The sequence below is a fragment of the Theropithecus gelada genome, chromosome 17, assembly GCF_003255815.1.
Source record: "Theropithecus gelada isolate Dixy chromosome 17, Tgel_1.0, whole genome shotgun sequence".
In the NCBI taxonomy this organism is placed as follows: Eukaryota; Metazoa; Chordata; class Mammalia; order Primates; family Cercopithecidae; genus Theropithecus; species Theropithecus gelada.
The window spans coordinates 59,932,886-59,957,527 of NC_037685.1; the positions used below are offsets into that span (position 1 = coordinate 59,932,886).

The window sequence follows — 24,642 nt, forward strand, 5'->3', positions numbered from 1 at the left end:
TGAAATAGTTATTTCTTCTTTTGAGTATGTTTTTGTATTTTAAACATCTTTTTTCTCTCTCTCCCCACTCCTCTACCATCGAATATACTTTGTGCTAATGGTAATAAACCTTATAGGATTTAAATTACAGGATATCATTATAGTGTGATTTAGTTAGGAGTGACTTTATATCCTCCTGTCCTGCAAGTGTTGTTTAAGTTTATGAAGGAAACTGATCATCTTAGTTAGAAACATGACTTTGTTATTGTCAGCTAAGAATGTTTACAGAAAAAGTGTGTATAGATGCCAAGTTGTAGACTGTGGTGGCTTTGTACTATGTGAAATTAGCTAAACTATAACTGTATTTACCAGAATTTCTTTCCTAGTACAGTTCTTCATCAGTGCTGAAGACAAGAAGACTTTGTATGCAGTTTGGAAGGCGGAAGTGAAGCAGCAGCCAGTGCAGAGTACCAGGCACTATCGCAACTTGCACAGGTTGTCACTGATCTGATAGTGGTGTGAGGAGGCAGCAGGACTGAGGATTCTTCCTTCAGCTTTTATAATTCATGGGCCAAGAGTATGTGCAATGCCATGGCAGCTGCTGATGTCAGTGAGAAATAGACATGTGTTCTAGTTTGTCCTCAGGAATTCCAGTTGTCCTTGTAGATTCCCCTTTGCCCATATTCTTGTTCATATCCAGTACTCCTTCCACACTACTGGTTAGGCTGACCCATAGCAGCTTCAGCTCTGCACCAGATGCTGACAATAACACAGCATAGACTCCTCCACCAGTTACTATTATGGTGTCAAATCTAATCCTGCAATAAACCCCTCATTCTTTGTTTTTCATAGCGGTTGTGCTTCTTCGATTGAACCCTCCCTAATACAGTTTTCTTATTCTATTACTTCAACCTGAAAGTCTTTGCCTTTTAATAGAAGCTTGATTGTTTACATTTAGTGTATTCAGACTTAAATCTAATTGTTTTCTATTTGTTCTGCGTGTTCTGTTTTCTGTCCTTTCTTATTTTCGATTAAGTACTTCATTATTCCATTCCCTTCTATTAGGTTGTTATTTATTATTTTACTTTGCTATTATTTTAGTAGCCCTGGAAATTATAACATGTATCTCTGATTTACTTTAGTCTAAGATAAATAAATTACCATTTTTATTGCTTTTTTAAAATACAAAGACTTTGCGGTCCTTCATTTACATCTGATGCTTTACATGTTGATGTTTTTGTGTGCTTTAATTCTACATCTATTTAAAACTCCACAAGACACTGTTGTCTTATAGTCAATATTAATTTAGTTTTACCCACATATTTCACTCAATTGCTCTTAATTCCTTCCATCTGGAATAGTGTACATCTGCTAGTGACAAATTCTCTCGATTTGTCTGAAAGTCTTTATTTCATCTTCCATTTTATTTTTATTTTTATTTTTTGCGGGGACGGAGTCTCACTGTGTTGCCCAGGCTGGAGTAGAGTGGCGTGATCTCGGCTCACTGCAACCACTGCCCCGCCGGGTTCAAGTGATTCTCCCACGTCAGCCTCCCGGTAGCTGGGATTACAGGTATATGCCACCATGCCCAGCTAAATTTTTTTGTGTTTTTAGTAGAGATGGGGTTTCACCATGTTGTCCAGGATGGTCTTGAACTCCTCGCCTCAAGTGATCCACCCGCCTTAGCCTCCTGAAGTGCTGGGATTACAGGCATGAGCCACTGTGCCTGGCCTTCCATTTTATTTTTTATTATTAATCACTTTATTTTAGAGACAGGTTCTCGCTCTATCACCCCCACTAAAGTGCAATGGCATAATCATAGTTCACTATAGCCCCAAACTCCTGAGCTCAAGTGATCTTCCTGCTTCAGCCTCTCCAGTAGCTGGGACTACAAGTGAACATCACCACGCCCAGCTAATTTTTCTTTTTTTAGACAGAACCTCCCTCTCTTGCCCAGGCTGGAATGCAGTGGTGTGACCTCGGCTCACTGCAACCTCCACCTCCCAAGTTCAAGTGATTCTCCCGCCTCAGCCTAAGGAGTAGCTGGGACTACAGGCGCGTGCCACCATGCCCAGATAATTTTTTGCAGTTGAGATGGTAGTCTCACTGTGTTGGCCAGGCTGGTCTTGAAATCCTGACCCCAGGTGATCCACCCACCTCGGCCTCCCAAAGTGCTAGTATTACAGGTGTGAGCGACCACGGCTGGCCTATCTTTTCATTTTTTCGTCAAGATGGGGTCACACTTTGCTGTGCAGGCTGATCTGAAACTCCTGGCTTCAAGTGATCATCCCACCTCAGCCTCCCAAAGTGCTGGGATGATAGGCATGAGCTACCACTCCTGGCCTCATCTTCCATTTTAAAGGATATTTTCATTAGATATTGAATGCTAGACTGGCAGTTATTTTCTGTAAGTGTACTGAAGGTACTAATGACATGTATTTTTCTTTCTTTTTACCATTATTAGACTTGTCAGGAGTGTATCTATTTTTATTGCTATTTAAAAATAACGAAAGCTTGGTTTAAGATTTTTAATGTTTTCCATTTTATTAATTTCAGCCTTTCCTTTATGGCACATTCCCTTTTCCTCCTTGCTCTTGATTCATTTTGTCCTTGTCTGTTATTATTAACTCTTTTTTAATAATAAAAATAGTTAAGACTGTAGTCTGGCTATTTAAGTGCCTGTAGTCTCAGCTACTTGGGAGGCTGAGGCAGGAGAATCCTTTAAGTCCAGGAGTTTGAGGCCAGCATGGACAACATAGCAAGACCCTGTCTCTCAAATAAATATAAATATAAATAAAAAATAAGGCCGGTTGCGATGGCTCACAGCTGTAATCCCAGCTTTTGGGAGGCTGAGGTGGGAGGATTGCTTGAGTTCAAGACCAGCCTGGGCAACACAGTGAGACCCTGTCTCTTCAAAAAAGAAAAAATTTGCCAGGACTGGTGGCACATGCCTGTAGTCCCAGCTACTTGAGAGGTCGAGGTGGGACGATCACTTGAGCCTGAGAGGTTGAGGCTGCAGTAAGCCATGATCATGCGACTGCAGTCCAGCCTGGATGACAGACCATGACTCTGTCTCAAAATAAAATAAAATAGAATAAATTTTAGTACTTATATTATTGCTCTATAATAGGTCATGTGAAAGGGTTAACAGACTGCAAAAGACAATTTTTTTTTTTAAGTTTTGGGAGTTTCATTTTATTAATAGTATATCTTACTAAGATTCTTGCTTTTTACAGAAAAGTTGTAAAGATTAAGAAAAAAAATTCTTGCTTTAATACATATATTTTTCAGCAACTCTCCTGATTTAGTCTTTCATCAGAGTATAAATTAGAAAATCTGAACTGAAATAAACACATAATCTTTGAAATAGTAAAATCAATTATTAACACAGAATTATCTGATTTAAAATTATAACCGGCATATTTCACATACAAATAATTTCCGGAGCAGGGGGTGCTTAACCAACAGACATGGTAATAGTGAGCTTTGCTACGTTAAAGGTACTTCTTTCTATACGGCTGGTGGTAGTTGTATGGGATGATACCATGATACACTTGATTGTCAGGGCTATTTCCAAGATACAATTAATTTCAAAATCATATTTGCCTTTAATGTATTTCACAAGAATATAATAAGTATGGGCATCTTGAAATCCTTTGAAAACTTGTACAGAAAAGTAACAAATTGCTTTTACTGCCATAAACACTAAAAAACCTATGTAGTATTTATCAGTATGTATGATGACAATGATGAAAGACTTCTATAGAGGGTCACAGATACATTAAAAAATATTTTATTAATTCTTTTTATTTTTATTTTTTGAGATGGAGTCTTGCTCTGTCACCCAGGCTGGAGTGCAGTAGCGTGATCTTAGCTCACTGCAACCTCCCCCTCCCAGGTTCAAGTGATTCTCGTGCCTCAGCCTCCCAAGTAGCTGGGATTATAGGCACTTGCACCACCACGCCTGGCTAATTTTTGTATTTTTAGTAGAGATGGGGTTTCACCATGTTGGCCTGGCTGGTCTGGAACCCTGGCCCAAGTGATTTGCCTCCTCTGGACTCCCAAAGTGCTGGGATTACAGGCGTGGGTCACTGCGCCTGGCCAAAAAATCTTTCATGTATCAGTTATTTATCACTGCCACAAATAGGAAGGTTTTTGCTTCTAGTGCACCCAAAATTTGTCAACAAGATTAAATTAAGCAGTTGCTAGTAACTTTGTATAAAATTATAGAATAGAGCTTAGTGCATAAGGAACATACTTTACAAATATGTAAGAAAAGTATTTATACATATGCAGCAAATTTCATTTCTAGGACTCAAAAACAGTCAACTCTCATTTATCCACATGCAGGTTCCACTCTATCTTTTTTTTTTTTTTTTTTTTTTTGAGACGGAGTCTCGCTGTGCTCCCAGGCTGGAGTGCAGTGGCGTGATCTCGGCTCACTGCAAGCTCCGCCTCCCAGGTTCACGCCATTCTCCCGCCTCAGCCTCCCGTGTAGCTGAGACTACAGGCGCCCGCCACCACACCCGGCTAGTTTTTTGTATTTTTTTAGTAGAGACGGGGTTTCACCATGTTAGCCAGGATAGTCTCGATCTCCTGACCTCGTGATCCACCCGCCTCAGCCTCCCAAAGTGCTGGGATTACAGGCTTGAGCCACCGCGCCCGGCCCACTCTATCTTAAGGGATAATTTTAATTTTTTTGACACAGGGTCACCTTTTACCAGGTGACACCAGGGTTGCTGTCACCTAGGCTGTCACTGCAGCCTCGACCTCCTGGCGCAAGCAATCCTCCCACCTAAGCCTCCCAAGTAGCTGCGACCACAGGAAAATGCCACCAGGCCTAGCTAATTTTTTTCTGTAGAGACAGTGTTTCCCTATGTTGCCTAGGCTGGTCTCAGAACTTCTGAGCCAAGTGATTCTCCTGCCTTGGCCTCCTAAAGTGTTAGGATTATAAGTGTGAGCCACATGCTTGTCCCTAAGGGATAATTTTTAAGACTCAGGCTGTTATCACTGATATAATAATTAACCATTCAGAAAATGTGAAGTTTTCCTCTTAATTGTTATTATTATTATTTTTGAGATGGAGTCTCACTCTGTTGCCCAGGCTGGAGTGCAATGGTGCAGTCTTGGCTCACTGCAACCTCCACCTCCCAGGTTCAAGCAATTCTCCTGCCTCAGCCTCCTGAGAAGCTGGGATTACAGGTGCCTGCCACTACGCCCAGCTAATTTTCTGTATTTTTGGTACAGACAGGGTTTCACCATGTTGGTCAGGCTGGTCTCAAACTCCTGACCTCAAGTGATCCACCCACTTCTGTCTCCCAAAGTGCTAGGATTACAGGTGTGAGCCACTGCGCTTGGACTCAATTATTAGTATTTAATAGAAATTAACATTACCCTTTAGCAATGTAGTCTCTGTTGCTGGGGAAATGCTGCTGGAGGTCAAATATATGTATTTTATGTATAATTTATGAATTATTTGCAGTTTTGGATGTCATCTTCATTAACATGAAAATGACTTAGAGTTGACTACACATTTATTTTTAGTAAATACTCAACAATGAACCCAGATTAAAAAGACAGCCCTACTATAGGAGTAAGTAGTTGTCTCCTAAAAAAGTGTGGAGATATGAAATGTGTGGCAAATAAGTTTATTTTTTATTTATTGACTGAGAGGGTCTCACTGCTGTGCAGGCTGGCATGAAATGGCACCTTCATAGCTCACTGCATCCTGGAACTCTTAGCCCAAACGATCCTCTCTGCCTCAGCCTTCCCAGTAGCTAGGACTACAGGCAAGTACCTCTACACCTGGCTAATTTTTAAATTGTTTTGTAGAGACAGGGTCTTGTAGAGCTAGGTTTCTCAAGAGGGTCTTCAACTCCAGGTCTCAAGTGATCCTCTTGCCTTGGCTTCCTTCCAAAGCAGTGAGGTTACGGGTGTGAGCCACTGTGCCCTGCCATGTTGACTTTTAAAAACCCTGTAATAATTTCCAATTGTCCTCAAGCTTTTTTTTTTTTTTTTTTTGAGATAGAGTCTTGCTCTGTGGCCCAGGCTGGAGTGCAGTGGTGCGATCTCACTGCAACCTCCACCTCCTGGGTTCAAGTGATTCTTCTGTCTCAGCCTCCCCAGTAGCTGGGATCACAGGTGCCTGCCACCATGCCCAGCTAATTTTTTTCTATTTTTAGTAGAGACCATGTTTCACCAAGTTGGCCAGGCTGGTCTCGAACTCCTGATCTCAGGTGATCCACCTGCCTTGGCCTCCCAAAGTGCTGGGATTACAGGCGTGAGCCACTGCACCTGGCCAATACTATTAGTGATAGCTACAACCTACAGGATTCTTATTGGGCATGGGACAGTTTATATACATTATTAGTTTATACTTTATGAAGTAGGTACTATTCTTATTCCAGGTGTACAGGTAAGGCACAGAGAAATGAAGCAATTTACTGAGAGGAACACAGCTATTGAAGTGTAGCGACTTTAAATCTGTTTCAGTCCAGATCTGTCTGAATCCAATGATGTTCCCAAACTTGGAACATCAAAATATCAACTTTCTCCAAGAAGTCTAACATGTTTAATATCCTCTAAGAGCAAATGTGATAAGGTTAGCACTTAAAACATTGGTTTACAACGGACCTGTGTACTTGATGCCTCCCCAACCGGAAGATAAGCCACCTGAACTCATGTAAGGCATGTTCCCTTTTGCTTCCCCAGCTCCAGTTACGTGTACCACAATTCCTGGTACACGTAATGGGTGTTAATAAAGATTTGTTGAATAATCAAATAAGCGAAACTGCTTTTAAACAGAAAACCATAATACAATGTTATTATCTTCGAATTTGGCTACAGAATATCACCAAGCTTACCAGTTTGTGATCTAGACTCCACCTTTCCCCATTTTTTCAGTGTGGTACTTTTGCTTACATCCATTCTTCTGTTGTCTGTTTGCCACAATTCCTTAAATACTTCCACCTCTCCTTTTCATAACAGCGATCTGCCGTTTGTGAACCTCTTTTACAGAGAAAAACTAGAATGTTACTTTTCCCTTCATAGTAATTCTTTAAAATTTCTGAAAGCCTTTTAAAGGGAATTAGCGCAAACAGCAGAGATCGCTGAGGTTAAAACTATCTTTTAAAAATGAATTTCAAATCAAGGTTAGGCTGATTGGAGAAAAGCAACCTAGTATATTTATGAAAGTCTTCCGGTGCTGCCTGAGCAGTGTCGTCCCAGGTGGCATCCTATTTTTCATAATTTACCGAAGGCCCTTGGTAATATAAATACAGAGAATAACAGGTGCTGCACTGAGCAGGGGGTCTGTCTAAATCAACCTTTTTGGCTCTATATTTTGACAAAGGGCCAAGAGGTTAGCGTGATCGGTCCAGTAGTTCTCATTACCTTCGAGGGGAAGGGAAAAGAGGAGAGGGGGGCGACGAAAGGAAACGGGGAGAGGAAGTGTGGCAAACAGAAAATATTCTTCAGGTAGAGCCAGGGCTCGGCCGCGTCCCCAGGTGGCCCCTCCAAACGACCGTTTACGTTGTCAATTTTCTCTTTCCAATGAAAAAAAGTGACATCTGGCTTTTTAAGTAAGATAATATACGAATAAGGAAGGTATCAGGTCTCGTGAGAACTTCGGCGCCCGCTCCGCGTCCGGAACGCCATCGAGGGCCGCCGGTCCAACCGCCGCCAGCTCGCGGATGCCCCCGGGGGCCCGACGCCGGCCAGGCTTCCCCTCGCGCTCCCGCTACCCACAAGCCCTCGCGTCTCGGCGCGCACGCGCAGCGGCGACGGCCGTCTCAGGAAGAGGAAAATGGAATAAACAACTCGGAGGAACCAGAGCGCGAGAGAGCGAGTGGAGGCAGAATTTAAAAATAAACCGGCCCCTCCGCCCTCCCCACCCGCTTGCTGCTGCCGCTCCCTCTTCCCCTGCCCGCGCCCTCGAAGTCCCCGTCTGGGCCCGCGCGCCCACCCCGTCGTCCCGCGCGGCCCCTTTAAGAAAAGAGAACGAGAGAGTGAGTGAGAGAGAATCCCAACTCTCCCCCTACCCTCCCTCCTTCTACCCCCTCCTCCCTCCCCTCTCCCCTCCCCCCTCTCCCCGGGCGGCTCCGGCTCCCGCAGCGGGACAGACCCACCCGCCCAGGCTTTTATCCGGCACCGGCAGCGTCTTCCTTTCCTCCCCCGTCTATGGTGGCGGCGGCGGCGGCGGCGGCGGCTCCTCGGGCGGCGGCGGAAGACGAGGCTGCGGCGTTGCCATGAACAGTGGCGGCGGCCTCCCGCCCCCCTCGGCCGCCGCCTCCCCTTCCTCCTCCTCGCTGGCGGCGGCGGTGGCGGTGGTGGCCCCGCCGGGGGTCGGGGGTGTCCCCGGCGGGGCGGCGGTAGGAGTGAAGCTGAAGTACTGCCGCTACTACGCTAAGGATAAGACTTGCTTCTACGGGGAGGAGTGTCAGTTCCTGCATGAGGACCCAGCCGCCGGGGCTGCCCCGGGCCTCGGCCTCCATAGCAACAGCGTCCCCCTGGCTCTGGCTGGTGCACCCGTGGCCGGCTTTCCGCCCGGAGCCGTCCCGGGCGGGGGAGCTGGTCCGCCCCCCGGGCCCAAGAAGCCGGACCTGGGGGACCCGGGGACAGGAGCCGCAGCCGGCGGAGGAGGCAGCAGCGGGGGACTCGATGGACCGCGGTTGGCAAGTGAGTGTGGTCCAGGCGGGGCGGGGCGGGCCGCGCCGCGGCAGCGGAGGGCAGGCCTGAGTCCGGATGAGGCCCTGCTGCCGACGGGAGCTGAGCCCGGCCCGCGGGCTCCCTCCCTCACCTCCCAAGGCGGTCTGAGAGGCCTAGGCCGGGCCTGAGCCCTGCTTCCTTCTTCCTGCTTCCCCTCCCCACTGCCTTCGGCAGGCCGGGGAGCGAGGGGAGGTTGGGTTCCCGGGAACGTGGGTGGGAGGACTGGGGTGATGTGAGTGGGGGCGGGGAGGAAGGGGGATGGGCTGTGGCGTGCGGAGTGTGAGAAAGGGGGTGTCGTTTCCGGGGGGTGTGGAAAGGGGCTGGGTTTGCAGGCACATGTGTTTTGCGTGCCCTTGTGGAGTGGCGTCTGCAGAGTGTTGAGGTTCCCTAGTGGGGAGGGGTGTGTGTGTGTGGGTAGGGGGCGGGAGGTGAGGGGCGGGCTTAAGGCTTCGTGGAGTAGGTTGAAAGAACGGAAAAAGTTTGTAGAAGGCTTGCAGGAGAAAGGTTTTCCAGGCAGGAAATGCTTTCTAAGGATTAAGAGGGAGCGGACTGTCGCATTCAAAGTGTGCTCAGGTTTAATCGAGAGTTTAGAGTAGGGACTTCACAAAGACGCATTTCATCTGAGTTTCCCTGAAAGCTAGAATAAGTTTGCTGGGTGGTATCAGCTGGGATCCTGTCTTTTACAGCTTTGTATCAAGCAAACTCTTAGCATTGTGTCTTGAATGCATGTCATGTGCAGCCTCCGTTTATGTGCAATTGAGCTATTGGGTGGGGACATCTTAAGGCTGTTTATGTTTCTTTTTCATTTGTTGTTGTTGCTTTTTTTTTTTTTTTGAGACAGTCTCGCCTTGTCGCTCAGGCTGGAGTGCAGTTGCGCGATCTCATTTCACTGCAACCTCCGCTTCCCGAGTTCAAGCGATTCAGTTGCTTCTGCCTACGGAGTAGCTGGGACTACCGGCGCGCGCTACCACGCCCAGTTAATTTTTTGTAGTTTTAGTTGAGATAGTGGTCTCGCTGTGTTGGCCAGGCTAGTCTCAAACTGCTGGCCTCAAGTGATCTGCCCTCCTCAGCCTCCCAGAGTGTGTTGTTATCTATTGATTTGCAGCTTGTTAGTTGTTAGTGGAGTTTACAATTACCACAAATGTGAGTGTAATCTATTAGAAAATGTTGCCTTTAAGAATAGAGCCGGTGCCTGATGTTCCTGTTTTGTTAGTATATTGAGCGTTTCTAAGCCAAATAGGAGTCCTACTTTCCTGGAAATTACTGGAGAACTTTTACATCTTAAAATAATCCGATAGGCAGTTCAATTTCTACATGAGAACATTTTGTCTTTTTCTTAAACACTGTTAATGAATCTGATAGGAAGTTTTAGCGTTTAATTGCTCTATGAAGATTATTTAATATCTTCCCCGGGGTTTTGCTTTCTTGCTCTTTCTTGCTTTTTCTTTTGAGACGGGGTCTTCTTAGGTTGCCTAAGCTGATCTGGAACTCTTGGGCTCAAGCGATCTTCCTTCCTGGGCCTCCCGAAGTGCTGGGATTACAGGAGTGAGGCACCATGCTGGGCCAAGTTCTTTTTTTTTCCTTTTCTCCTTTCTCTCTTCTTTCTCTTTCTTTTATAAAAGTGTTTCATTTGTTTTGATGGGCTTGACTTTAATGAAGATATATTTGCTGAGGCTGATAATGCTAAGAAAATTATTTTGTAAATTCAGATGTTTTATAAAACAAATGGTTACTTATGGGTGGAATTTTATCACTTTTGAGCATCATCTTTGCATTTTCAGGGTAAACGCTGGATGTGTGAGTTGTGACTAAATAGTAATGTTTGATTAGTAACCTATGACACTGAACAATAGTTTTCTTACTGACAGAAAGAGGCACTTTTTTTTTGTTTGTTTGTTTAGATGGAGGCTTGCTCTGTCGCCCAGGCTGAAGTGCAGTGGTGCGATCTCAGCTCACAGGAACCTCCACTTCCCAGGTTCAAGCAATTCTCCTGCTTCAGCCTCCCAAGTAGCTGGGATTACAGGCATGCGCCACCACGACCGGCTTATTTTTGTTTTTTTTTTGGGGGGGGGGGGAGGGTTTCGCCATGTTGGCCAGGTAGGTCTCAAACTCCTGACCTCAGGTTATCCTCCTGCCTCAGCCTCCCAAAATGCTGGGATTACAGGTGTGATCCACTGTGTTGGCCAGAAAGACGCACTTTTTAAATGCTGGTGTTAGACTTCGTAAGTGATCTTTGTAGGATTTTCTTTTTAAAAACATCTTTTAAAGTTTTATCTATCTGTTAATCTTATTCGTGACAGACAGCTCTGACGATCTTTCTAGGATTTTTCTTTTCTTTTCTTTTTTTTTTTGAGACGGAGTTTCCCTCTTGTTTCCGAGGGTGGAGTGCAATCTAGTGATCTCAGCTCACCGCAACCTCCGCCTCCTGGGTTCAAGAGATTCTCTTGCCTCAGCCTCCCTAGTAGCCGGGATTACAGGCATGCGCCAGCACGCCTGGCTAATTTTGTATTTTTAGTAGAGAACAGGTTTTCTCCAGGTTGGTCAGGCTGGTCTCAAACTGCTGACCTCAGGTGATCCACCTGCCTAGGCCTCCCAAAGTGCTGGGATTACACGCACCAGGCGGAGGATTTTCTAATTAACACACAATAGGTAGTAGAGTTGAGACAAGAAAGAGGACTGGATGTAAGCAGATGAAGATGGGAGGGGAAGGTAAGTACCCTTAAGGTGGAGAAAAAAATATTAGCAGTGGCTCAAAGGTGGGACACCTTAGGAAAATAATTGAGATATAGGAACTTGAGAGGACAGGCAGTTAATGCTGGAAAGGTATTTTAAAATTAATACTTTGTCACTGGTTAGTAAAAGTTGTCTGATTAAGTAGTTGATTTATGTATTTGGATTCTGTGGTGTTTGCTTTAGCTTGACTGGCTGAAGCCTAAGGCTCCTCTTTTCTGTGATAGGTTTCTTGGTATCTCTCAGTAATTCCTTATGGATGGCGATATCTTCATAAGGAATCACATCGTAGGTATTACTGAGAGATACCAAGGAATGGGAAATAATGTTGCTCAGGAATCAGGAAAAAAGGTTGTGTTGGTAATTGTATGGCTTCTTTGAGTTTTTACACTTACTGTTCACTTTTTTCTTGAGACAGTTTCACTCTTGTTGCCCAGACTGGAGTGCAATGGCAGGATCTCGGCTCACCGCAACCTCTACCTCCCGGGTTCAAGCGATTCTCCTACTTCAGCCTCCTGAGTAGCTGGGTTTACAGGCATGCATGCACCACTACGCCCGGCTAATTTTGTATTTTTATTAGAGATGGGGTTTCTCCATCTTGGCCAGGCTGGTCTTGAACTCCTGACCTCAGGTGATTCCCTTGCCTCGGCCTCCCAAAGTGCTGGGATTACACGCGTGAGCCACCGCGCCCGGCCTATTGTTCACTGTTTAGACTACTTTCTACCTTTTACTGTATTCTTATNGGCCTCCCAAAGTGCTGGGATTATAGGCTTGAGCCACCGCGCCTGGCCAGGGGTTGGGGGTTCTTGCTATGTTGTCTAGGTTGGACTGCAACTCTGGGCTCAAGTGATCCTAGCATCTCAGTCTCCTAAGTAGCAAGTACTACAGGTGTGCCACACCATGCCTAGCTTACTTAACATTTTGTGTTTCTGTTAGTCTTGGGATTTTTCTAAGGCTTAAGAGTGATTTGATTTGTATTCAACTGCATTATCGATCCTTGACATTTAATGATGTAATTCTAATATTTTCAACTGGCTAGATTTTCAAAGTGGCTTTAATCTTCAAAGTGCACAGTTTTTAGCAGGTAAAATATTTATTATGCCAATATTTGTATTTTATGTACATTATTTGAAACCCACTAGTTTTAATTTACCAAAATACACTTTTCAGTTCTACTAATGTGGTTACTAGTGAATAAGACATGTTTCCGACAGAATCCTGGCTCTTTGACTAGCTTTGTGACTGAGCGAAGTTTTAACTTTTAAGCCTCAGTTTTTCTCATCTTGAAAATGGGAATGTTATGAGAATTGCGTGGCATTGCATATACATATTGAGGTTTCAGTCTTAGTTGTTGCTGTTATTAAATATTAGTATAAGTTAACCTCTATATTTCCTTTCTTCTCCAAATTTTTGAGGGCATACATTGAAGACCAGTAAAGTAGCTACAGATTGTTGGATTGTGATTGTCCAAATGGAGGAGGGCAGTGCCATGGATAACTTGAAGTTCGAATGGTAACTTTGGAGTATATAACGTGTGGTGTGTGGCAAAGCTGTTTTTGTTTAAGCCAAGACTAGCCTTTACATCCCACAAACCTATACTAAGTGACAGAAAAGTGAGTACTGGTAATTTGCTGTTAGGATAGCTGGCCTAGGTTTAAACATTTTTATTGGAATAATACACTTAAGTATATCACAAAGACTATATATTCATTTCACTCATCTAATATTCTGCTTCCAAGGTGGTAGGCTCTGATTTAGGTGATAGGAACAACAACAACAACAACAGAAAACATAATTCAGCTCTAACGGAGTTTATATTCTAGTGAGGCTATAAATATCTATAAGGTAATATTTGGTTTCGGTAAGTTTTTTTTTTTTTTTTTTTTGAGACGGAGTCTCTCGCTCTGTCACCCGGACTGGAGTGCATTGGCACAATTTTGGCACACTGCAGCCTCCACCTCCCAGGTTCAAGTGATTCTCAATACTCATGTCTCAGCCTCCTGAGTAGCTGGGATTACAGGCTTGCGCCACCACGCCCAGCTAATTTTTATATTTTTAGTAGAGATGAGGGTTTCGTCATGTTGGCCAGGCTGGTCTTGAACCCCTAACTTCAAGTGATCCACCTACCTCAGCCTCCCAAAGTGCTGGGATTGCAGATGTGAGCCACCGTGCCTGGCCCTGAGTTTTTAAATTATGAAAGGTACACTTTTTTGGTAAAAATTTACATTGGAATAGAATTGTATAAAGTCAAAATAAATCAGTCTCCTTATTGCCCAGGATTAATCGTTATTAATAGTCTGTGTGTTTAGATCTTTTCTACACATTGTATGGTATAGACATATATCTAGTATATATATTAAAATATATATTTACCTATATATATCTCTCTCTCTCTTTCTGTCTCTCTCCCCTCTCCCCTCTGTCTCTCTCTGTCTCTCTCTCTCTCTGTCTCTCTCATATTAGCTTGGGTTGCCAAAATAAAATATCATAGGCTGGGTGGTTAACTTCCCCCCACTCCTCCCCACATAGATCCAGGAACTTGAGTGGCTAGCTGGTTTAAACAACAGAAATGTGTTTTCTCAGACTTTCAGAGGTTGGAAGTCCCAGATGAGGAGTTGGGTTCCTGGTGAGGGCTCTCTCCTGGCTATATTATCTAGGTATGTGAGCACCCAAACCTAGGTGGTATAGCCTACTGCATGCTAGGTGATATGGTATATAACCTGTTGCTTCTAGGCCACAAACTCGTACAGCCTGTTACTGTACTGAATACTTTAGGCAGCGGTAATACAAAGGTAAGTATTTGTGTATTAAAACATTTAAACAGGCCAGGTGCGGTGGCTCACACCTGTAATCCCAATATTTTGGGAGGCCGAGGCAGGCGGATCACGAGGTCAAGAGATAGAGACCATCTGGCCAACGTGGAGAGAAAGCCTGTCTCTACTAAAAATACAAAAAATTAGCTGGACATGGTGGCGCACGCCTATAGTCCCAGCTACTCGGGAGGTTGAGGCAGGAAGAATTGCTTGATCCCAGGAGGCGGAGGTTGCAGGGTTGGAGCAACCCGAGATCGTGCCACTGCACTCCAGCCTGGTGACAAAGCAGGACTCTGTCTCAAGAAAAAAAAAAGAAAAAAGAAAAAAATAGAAAAAGTACAGTAAAAATACAGTGTTACATTTTTATGTGATTACTGTCATACATTTGGTCTGTTATCGACTAAAACATTGTTACTAACAAATCAATATATGTTTGTGTCTCATTTCAGGACTTAGTACTGGACCGAAATTTTGATTTTATTGTGGTGTCTTACAAAATAAAACTAGCCTTTGGCTAGTCATTTGGTCTGTGTGAAAATACATTTCTTTGCAGATGGTCTCCATTTTGAATTTGTAATTCATTTGTCAGAATGTAGCCCCATCCATAAGTCAAGGAACATCTAGATTTACAGTGATTTGACTTCCAGTTTTTGACTTTAGGATGAGTTTATTCAGGCATTAAATGCATTTTTGACATAACAGTACTTTCGACTTAAAATAGTTACATACCAATAAAACCCTTGTTAAGTAGAAGCTATTGTTAAGTTGAAAATGCATTTAATTCACCTAACCCATGGAACATCATAGCTTAGCCTAGCCTACCTTAAATATGCTCAGAATACTTACACTAGCTACAGTTGGGCAAAATTACCTGACAGCACAGTATACTGTATCAGTTGTTTACCCTCCTAATTGAGTGATTCACTGGGAGCTGTAGCATGCAGCCATAGTGCAACTTTGTGACAGAGTATGATACCACGGATCACTAACCTGGGAAAACGTTAAACCTCAAAATTTGAAATATGGTTTCTACTGAATTCATATCATTTTTCACATCATCATAAAGTCAAACCATCATAGTCAGTTTGGAATTGTCTGTGTAAGTAAGAGTGTGCTGATCTCACTAATCCTGGCTGAGTCAGTTGGCATGTAGGTAATAGCCCTCTTCCCTGAAAAAAGCTTTGTCTTTTCTGATGTCTCTTTTGGCATTATCTCTCTTGCTTTTTCTGTAAAAAAATAAAGATACTGTTCCTGTTTTTTCTAAAGCTGTTTGATTTTTTTTTTTTCTTTTCTTTTTGAAACAAAGTCTTGTTCTGTTTCCCATGCTGGAGTGCAGTGTGTGATCACAGCTCTTAGCAGTCTCAACCTGCTGGGCTCAAGCAATTCTACCTCAGCCTCCCAAGTAGCTGAGACTATAGGCATGAGCCACTATGCCCAGCTCATTTTAAAATTTTCTGTAGAGATGAGGTCTCCCTGTGTTTCCCAGGCTGTTCTCTAACTCCTGGGCTCAAGTGATCCTCTTGTCTTGTCCTCTGAGAATGTTGGAATTAAAGACGTGAACCACCACACCCTGCCTAAAGCAGTTTTAAATTATAGCGTGTGTGTGTGTTTAGAGATGGGGTCGTGCTCATTTGCCCAGGCTGGAGTGCTGTGGTACAATCATAGCTCACTGCAGCCTTGAACTCCTGGGCCCTAGCAATTCTCTTGCCTCAGTCCACTGAGTAGCTGGGACTACAGGCATGTACCACCATGCCTGGTTATACATTTTTAATATTAAAAAAATGCCAATGTCAGAAAAATAAGAACAGTTTCTTGTTTTTGGAATTAGAAATGTAATACATGCACAAGTTTTAAATAGCACAAAAGGGTACACAGTGAAAAACAGCCTCCTTCCCTCCCAGTTACCTGATCCCTGCCTCCCAAAGACAGTCACTCTTTCTAGCTTATTTGGGGTAGCCACTGACAAATATTCTTTGCCTGTACTATTAGTCATATGTTTATATTTCTCTACATCTAACACATTAACACACATATATACACATGTGCATGAGTGCACACATGGAAGCCTTATGCACTTTGAATTTTCTTACCTAATGGCTTATCTTGTAGTTTGTTCCACATTCACACATAGAAATCTACCTTATTCTTTCTCATGGCTGTGTAAATATTCCATTATATGTTTATATTATTAGATTCTTTATAATGTATATTTCAGCTGTTTATAGTCTTGCTATTACAAATGTTGGCACAAAGTTATGTTTTAATGTATTATGTATATTTATTTACATATACATTTACGCAAATATGTGATATATACTTAAGGAGCATATAGAGTCTTCAGTAATCTGGTTCACACTTGATACATTAAACAAGTCACTGTGTGACTCATACCTGTAATCCCAGTAATTTGGAAGGCTGAGACAGGAAGATTGCTTGAGCTCAGAAGTTCGAGACCAGCCTGGGCAATGTAGTGAGACTCTGTTTCTACTAAAAATAAAAAAAAATTAGCAATGCTTGGTGGTGCACCTGTAGTCCCAGCTATTCAGGAGGCTGATGTGAGAGGATTGCTCGAACCCAGGAGACCTGGGAGACAGAGGATGCAGTGAGCTGTGATCATGCCACTGCCCTCCAGCAAGACCCTGTCTCCAAAAAAAAAAAAAACCACTGTATTTATATACCATTGGTTGAAAATAAGATACTTGAAATATTCATTCGTATCTGCCCCAGTAAAATTTTTCTCCTCAATGGCTATCATAACTAGAGATAGTTATATAAATCACATCTTTGATACCATAAGTTGATATTTGTAAGTAGCCTAGTAGTCGCTGGAAAGTTTCATTTGTGTATGTAATAAAATTATGTTGTTACTGATTATTTACTAGTCGATCTACATTCATGTTTTGTTTGTTTTGCTTTGTTTTTTAGAGGTCTTGCTCTGTCACCCAGGCTATAGTGCAGTGGCACGCTCGTAGCTTACTGCACGCACCCTTGAACTCCTGGGCTCAAGTTATCCTCTTGCCTCAGCCTCCTTAGTAGTTAAGTCTACAGGGACACGCAACCACACCTGGCTAATTTTTTTAAATTTTCTGTAGAGACAGGGTCTTGCTATGTTGCCCAGACTGGTCTTGAACTCCTGGCCTCAAGTGAACCTTTCACCTCAGTCTGCCAAAGTGTTGTGCTGGGATTACAGGCATAAGCCACCGTGCCAAGCCTACATTCTTTATATAGATACCTTACGCTGCTTTTAGAAGTATCAGATAGAGCAATTATATAGTTGGAAAAAGCTGGAAAGGACTTTATATATCTTTATTTTAACTTTCTTAATTTACTCCTCTATTTCTAAGTTTACTGTGCTGTAATACTGATGTTCCTGAATTTGATGGTATACTTGATTGAGAGATGAGATCACGGTGAAGAAGGACAAAATGGAAAGAGGCCTTTAAAATTCCATGTCAGTTTTTATGGTTCATAGATGCTGGGGCAGTATGTCAGCTATCTCTGAGGAAGAGCCCCGTTGATACATGATGGGACAGGGAATCTTCTGCCTACTCCCAAAACTTTGAAAAATTAGTAAGGCAGCATTTAAAGAAAATTTTTAGCAAGGTCCTCAGATATGATATATATTATAAAAAGATTTAATGTGGGCTGGGCGCTGTGACTAATGCCTGTAATCCCAGCACTTTGGGAGCCCGAGGTGGGCAGATCACGAGGTCAGGAGATCAAGACCATCCTGGCTAACAGGGGGGAAACCCTGTCTCTACTAAAAATGCAAAAAATTAGCTGGGCGTGGTGGCGGGCACCTGTAGTCGCAGCTACTTGGGAGGCTGAGGCAGGAGAATGACGTGAACCTGGGAGGCGGAGCTTGCAGTGAGCCGAAATCATGCCACTGCCCTCCAGCCTGGGTGACAGAGCGAGACAGCGTCTCACAAAAAAAAAAAAAAAAAAAAAAAAAAAAGATTTAATGTATGTAGGTAATATCTTTGAAAAACTTAGATTATGACAAACATTCAGCTTAGTGTAATTTGGGCTAATAATAAATGGAGATTAATTCATTTAATTGGCTAAAGAACATTTATTGAGTGTTTACTCTGTTAGGTAGTGTTTTAGGTTCTTAGGATATCTTAGTGAACAAAATAGATTAAAGAAAAATCCCTTCCTTTGTGGACCTTACATTTTAATGGGTAAGGCAGACTGTATTTATAAATATAACTGCAGTAATTATATAGTATGATAAAAGATGACAAGTCCTATTAAAAACAAAAGGGTGAGTAATAGAGTAAGAGGCAATGGGAGTGTAGGAATAGGGTTGTTATAGAATGAAATAGGGATATCAAGGTAAACCTCATTGTGGTTGAAACTTGAGTGTAGACTGGAGAATGATAGCCAAGCCAGTCATCAGGAGAAAGAGTATCTCAGGCAGAGGGATAGAAGGCTAACAGGTTGGTGTGGAGTGAGGAACAGGGAAGAATTAGGATTTTTGCTTTTATTTTGTGTCAAAAGGAGTGATAGGAGCTAAGGTTTTAAAAGAGTTCTGTGGGCTGGGCGCAGTGGCTCACGCCTGTAATCCCAGCACTTTGGGAGGCTGAGGCGGGCAGATCACGAGGTGAGGAGATCGAGACCATCCTGGCTAACATAGTGAAACCCCGTCTCTACGAAAAATACAAAAAATTAGCCGGGCGTGGTGGCGTGCACCTGTAGTCCCAGCTACTCGGGAGGCTGAGGCGGGAGAATGGTATGAACCTGGGAGGCGGAGCTTGCAGTGAGCCGAAATTATGCCACTGCACTCCAGCCTGGGTGACAGAGCCAGACACCATCTCAAAAAAAAAAAAAAAAAAAAAAAAGTTCTGTGGTAAGAGGGTAGGAGAGATTTTAGGAGATTATTTGCAATAATCCAATAAGAGATGATGGTGGTTTAGGCAGGTTACTGCACTGAACGTGGCAAGAACTAGTCAGATTTTAGATATGTTTTCCAGGTAGAACCAGTATAATTTCACATTGAATGTAGGGCATTGGAAAGAGGAGTTAAGTTTGGTTTCAAGAGTGGAAGGTTATGGATGGACTTGATGCCAGCTGAGATGAGGAAGGCTGCAGACAGAGCAAATATGGGAGAGCAGATCAGGAGTTTGGTTTTGAATATGTTACTTTGAGAGCTATATTAGCCATTCAAGTGGAGATTTTGAGGAGGTAGGTAGATAGGAGCCTGGAGTTCTCGAGAGAGATTAGGACTGGAGATGATAAACTTCAAGTCTTCAGTGTATACATGGCATTTAAAGTCATGGAACGGTATGAATTCGCCAAGGAATATAGCTTCTTTAAGAATTTGGGAAACACAAATCTATTGATAAATCAGTAGGCTATTTTCTTTTTCCCAGGAGAAAGAAAGAATAGGTAAGTAACATTTGGGTTCTACGTATGTGCCAGTCATGCCATATGTATATTTGCATACACTATCCCATCACATTTAATAACTATTTCATGAGATAGATACTGTTTTCATTTGACAGGTTAAAACTAGCACTTAAAACAAGACTGGTTTTAATAAGCAAACACTTAAAAATCCTCTATCCCTTGCTGTATGACCTTAAGAAATTGAAGTCAGAGGCTGGGCACTGTGGCTCATGCCTGTAATCCCAGTACTTTGAAAGGGTGAGGGGGTGGATCGCCTTAGGTCAGGAGTTTGAGACCAACCTGGCCAACCTGGTGAAACCCTGTCTTTACTAAAAACACAAAAATTAGCTGGGCGTGATGGTGGGCGCCTGCAATCCCAGCTACTCAGGAGGCTGAGGCAAGAGAATCGCTTGAACCCAGGAGGTGGAGGTTGCAGTGAGCCGAGATGGCGCCATTGCACTCCAGCTTGGTCAACAAGAGCGAAACTGCATCAAAAACAAAAAAACAAGAACCAAAAAACTATGTCTTTTTTTTTTTTTTAAATTGAGTCCTTTTGTGAGATGAACATTCAGTCTTGGCTAGATTATTCTAATTAGCTACCCTTATATGGTTGGTTAGCATGGAGCTAAAGATAAATGTCCTGTTTAAAAAAATGACAGCCCGGCCGGCGCGGTGGCTCAAGCCTGTAATCCCAGCACTTTGGGAGGCTGAGACAGGCGGATCACGAGGTCAGGAGATCGAGACCATCCTGGCTAACCCGGTGAAACCCTGTCTCTACTAAAAAATACAAAAAACTAGCCGGGCGAGGTGGCAGGCGCCTGTAGTCCCAGCTACTCGGGAGGCTGAGGCGGGAGAATGGCGTGAACCCGGGAGGCGGAGCTTGCAGTGAGCTGAGATCCGGGCACGGCACTCCAGCCTGGGTGACAGAGCGAGACTCCGTCCCAAAAAAAAAAAAAAAGAAAAATAGCCCTTCAGAAAACTCTGGCAGTTTACAGAAGAAATACAAATGGCCAGTAGGTATATAAAAGTTCCTAACAAGTGAATAAAAGAAAATTAAAACTGTCATTCACTTATTTATGTATCTTTTACCTTTCAAGTTGGTAAGAGCACAAAGATTGCTGATACCTAGTGTTTGTGTTGGTACCTGCGGGGAAAGACACTCTGGTGTGACACTTTTAGAGGTCAGTATTCATTAAAATTTAAGACGTCCACATCCTTTGGCACAATTGTTAGACTCGTTCTATGGAAACACAGGATATATGTACAGAGTTATTCACGGCAGCTGATCTGAGGTAGTGAAAAGTTGAAAATAGTGAAATTCCTGTTAATAAGGGTGTTGCCCATATAGCAGGATATCATACAGCAGGAAAAACAAGCAAGAATTTTATATACAGACAAGATGCTTAAACTATATTACTAAATAGGAAGAAGAAGTTATAAAACAGTATGTGTAATACGCCCCCCCCCCCCCTTTTTTTTTTTGTGATGGAATCTTGCTCTGTTGCCAGGCTGGAGTGCAATGACGTGATCTCAGCTCACTGCAGCCTCTGCATCCTGGGTTCAAGCGATTGCCCTGCCTCAGCCTCCCGAGTAGCTGGGTAAATTACAGGCACCACCCCCATGCCTGGCTAATTTTTGTATTTTTTTAGTAGAGACGGGGTTTCACCATGTTGGCCAGGATGGTCTCGATCTCTTGACCTTGTTATCCTCCCACCTCGGCCTCCCAAAGTGCTGGAATTACAGGTGTGAGCTGCCGTGCCTGGCCGTAATACACTTTAAAAAGATATGTAAGAAGAAAAGATCTAGAGACAGCACTGAGTTGCTAATGTTAGTATTTCTGTGGTGGCATGATGGGAAACTTTGATTTCTACATTTCTGAATCTTTTTTCCTCAAGTCTTTTATAATCAGAAAAAGAATCAGTAAAGATAACTAACATACACACATACAAAAGATGAACCCAAACCCAACCCTCCAGAAGCTAGGATACTACAAGATTTAGCAAAATAATTGGAAATGCATGTGGTTTGCTAGTTTCTCCAAAATTCAGCATTAGCCTTCTGAGCTCATCCATGGATTTGGATGATCTTAAACTAATGCTTTATATGACAAGTAAGCTGGTTTTAGAAATAAAATTTTCTCTCTGTTATTCCTAGCCACATTACTGAGAAAACAATAACGGAAAACTTTTTAGGCCATTTATTGCTTGATTGGCAGCTTTTGATTGTGTAGAAAATAGTAATTATCTTGGCATAGATGTCAAACTAAAACTGCTTTTTATTTTTCAGTGAGCATTCAGATTGATGATACTAAATAGCTTCACCCAAGAGCCCAATTTATTTAGTTGTTGATGTTCAAGTTTGTAGCAAGTTCATCTTGGAATGCCTGTAGTATTGCAGTCCTCTCCAGAATCAGCTGTTTTTACCAGTGTCTTACTGCACTGCAGTTCTTTTCTGATTGAAGAGGCTAAGTAATAATGTATATCATAAACATGTTCAGGTCAAAACAGTGTACTGTATACACTCCAGTGAAACAGTTGGATCTCAGCTGGGTACTTGTCGTTAAGCTACTTGATTCATCTAAAATTTCTGTTTCAGGATTTTTTTTTCCTTACTATAGGCATTGCTGTGGCTATCTTAGTGTTGACAAGTACGACAACTTCCTTAAGAGCCAGTTTGCCAGATAGACTTAGCAGTTTGTATTTTTTATTTATTTATTTATTTATTGATTTATTGACAGAATTTCGCTCTTGTCGCCCAGGCTGGAGTACAATGGCGCGATTTTGGCTTGCTGCAACCTCTGCCTCTAGGGTTCAAGCGAGTCTCCCGCCTCAGCCTCCCAAGTAACTGGAATTACAGGTGCCCGCCGCCACGCTCAGCTAATTTTTTGTATTTTTAATAGAGACAGAGTTTCGCCATGTTAGCCAGGCTGGTCTTGAACTCCTGACCTCAGGTGATCCACCCACTTTAGCCTCCCAAAGTGCTAGGATTACAGGTGTGAGCCACCACACCTGGCTTGACTTTGCAGTTTTTAAAACAATGTTAACTTTCCACACTGGAGGTCTGATATCTCTGCAGGTAACTCACTGTTCACTAAATGACATAGTATATGTGTTCTCTGGGCACTGACTAGAGAACGTAATTTAATTATTAAACATATGTTGAACATTTGTGTGCTAGATATCGTATAGATACTGGGGAATACAAAGGTGTATCAGACCAGGCTCAGTGGCGGCTCACACCTGTAATCCCAGCACTTCGGGGGACTTGAGGTCAGGAGTTTGAGACCAGCCTGGCCAACATAGTGAAACCCTGTCTCTACCAAAAATACAAAAAAATTAGCCAGGCGTAGTAGCATGTGTCTGTAGTCTCAGCTACTCGGGAGGCTGAGGAAGGAGATTTGCATGAACCTGGGAGGTGGAGGCTGCAGTGAGCTGAGATGGCGCCACTGCACTCCAGCCTGGGCAACAGAGTGAGACTCCATCTCAAAAAATAAATAAATAAATAAATAAAAAGCAAAGATGTATCAGACGTGGCCCTGGTCATTTGTGAGTGCATAGATTAATAAAGGAGTTTGACATTAGAAATTATGACATAGTATGATATATATACACATCTCATATATATACACACACACATATACATAAAATGTATAACAAACTCTATTCAGCGATATCTTGAGAGGTGGGTGATATTTGAAGTATTTTTCAAAAGATGTTTGAGGCATACATACCTGGTAGAAAAAGGCATTCTAGGCAGATGAGAGAAGACACAGGAAGCACTATTCATAGTTTTGTAGTCATCTGATGTGGTGAGAGAATAGACCAATTATGGAGAGTGGTACCAGATAATAAGCTGTGGCCACATTGTGAAGGCCCTTCTAGGTTATACTAGTAAGTGATATGATAAGATCCGTGTTTTACCACCCCCCAAAGCTGGCAGAAGACAAAAAATAACCAAAATCAGAGCTGAACTGAATAAAATTGAGATGCAGGAAGCCATACAAAAGATCAGTGAAAATAGAAGTGGTTATTTAATAGAATAAATAAGATTGCTGGACTGCTAACTAGACTAATACAGAGAAAAGAAGATCCAAATAAACACAGAAATGACAAAGGGGACATTACCACCTACCCCACAGAAATACAGAAAACCCTCAGAGACTATTTAGAACACCTGTATGCATGTAGGGTAGAAAACCTACAAGAAATGGATACGTTCCTAGAAACATACCTCCTAAGATTGAACCAGAGAGGAATTGAGACCCTGAACAGAGCAATAACGAATTCTGAAATTGAATCAGCAACCAAAAACCTACCAACCAGAAAAAGCCCAGGACCAAATGGATTCAAAATCACTTGCTAGTATAGTATACGTATTAATATAAAGAGCTGGTACAATTCCTACTGAAACTATTCAAAAAAAATGGAAGAGGAGGGTATTCCTCCCTATCTTGTTCAATGACCAGCGTCATCCTGATACCAAAACTTGGCAGAGACTCAACAAAACAAAAACTTCAGGCCAATATCCTTGATGAACATAGATGCAACAATCTTCAACAAAATACTAGCAAACTGAATCCAGCAGCATAACAGAAAACTAATCCACCAGGCCAGGAGCAGTAGCTTAGGCCTGTAGTCTCAGCATGTTGGTAGCCAAGGCAGGTAGATTGCTTGAGGCCAGGAGTTCAAGACCAGCCTGTGTAACATGGTGAGTCCCTATGTCTACCAAAAAATTAAAAAAAATTAGCTGGGTGTGGTGGCACACGCCTGTAGTTCCAGCTACTTGGGAGGCTGAGGTGGAGGGATGGCTTGGGCCCGGGAGGCAGAGGTTGCAGTGAGCTGAGATTGGGCCGTGGTACTCCAACCTGGGCAACAGAGTGAGACCCTGTCAAAAAAAAAAAAAAAAAAAGTTAATTCACCATGATCAAGTAGGCTTTACCCCTGAGTTGCAAGACTGGTTGGGCATACACAAATCAATAAATGTTACCTATCACATAAACAGAGCTAAAAACAACCATATTATCATC

The 24,642-nt window shown here is 42.9% G+C and overlaps 1 protein-coding gene across 1 annotated transcript in view; it reads left to right on the forward strand.

Annotated features, from left to right (window-relative positions):
* The first annotated feature begins 7,108 nt into the window (after window positions 1-7,108).
* The window catches only part of PAN3 (poly(A) specific ribonuclease subunit PAN3), a 162,058-nt gene continuing 144,524 nt past the window's right edge, over window positions 7,109-24,642 (forward strand). Inside the window, exon 1 of the mRNA XM_025364660.1 lies at window positions 7,109-8,655. Coding sequence (XP_025220445.1) covers window positions 7,671-8,655 — 985 coding nt within the window. The 5' untranslated portion in view covers window positions 7,109-7,670. The remainder of the gene's footprint in view (window positions 8,656-24,642) is intronic.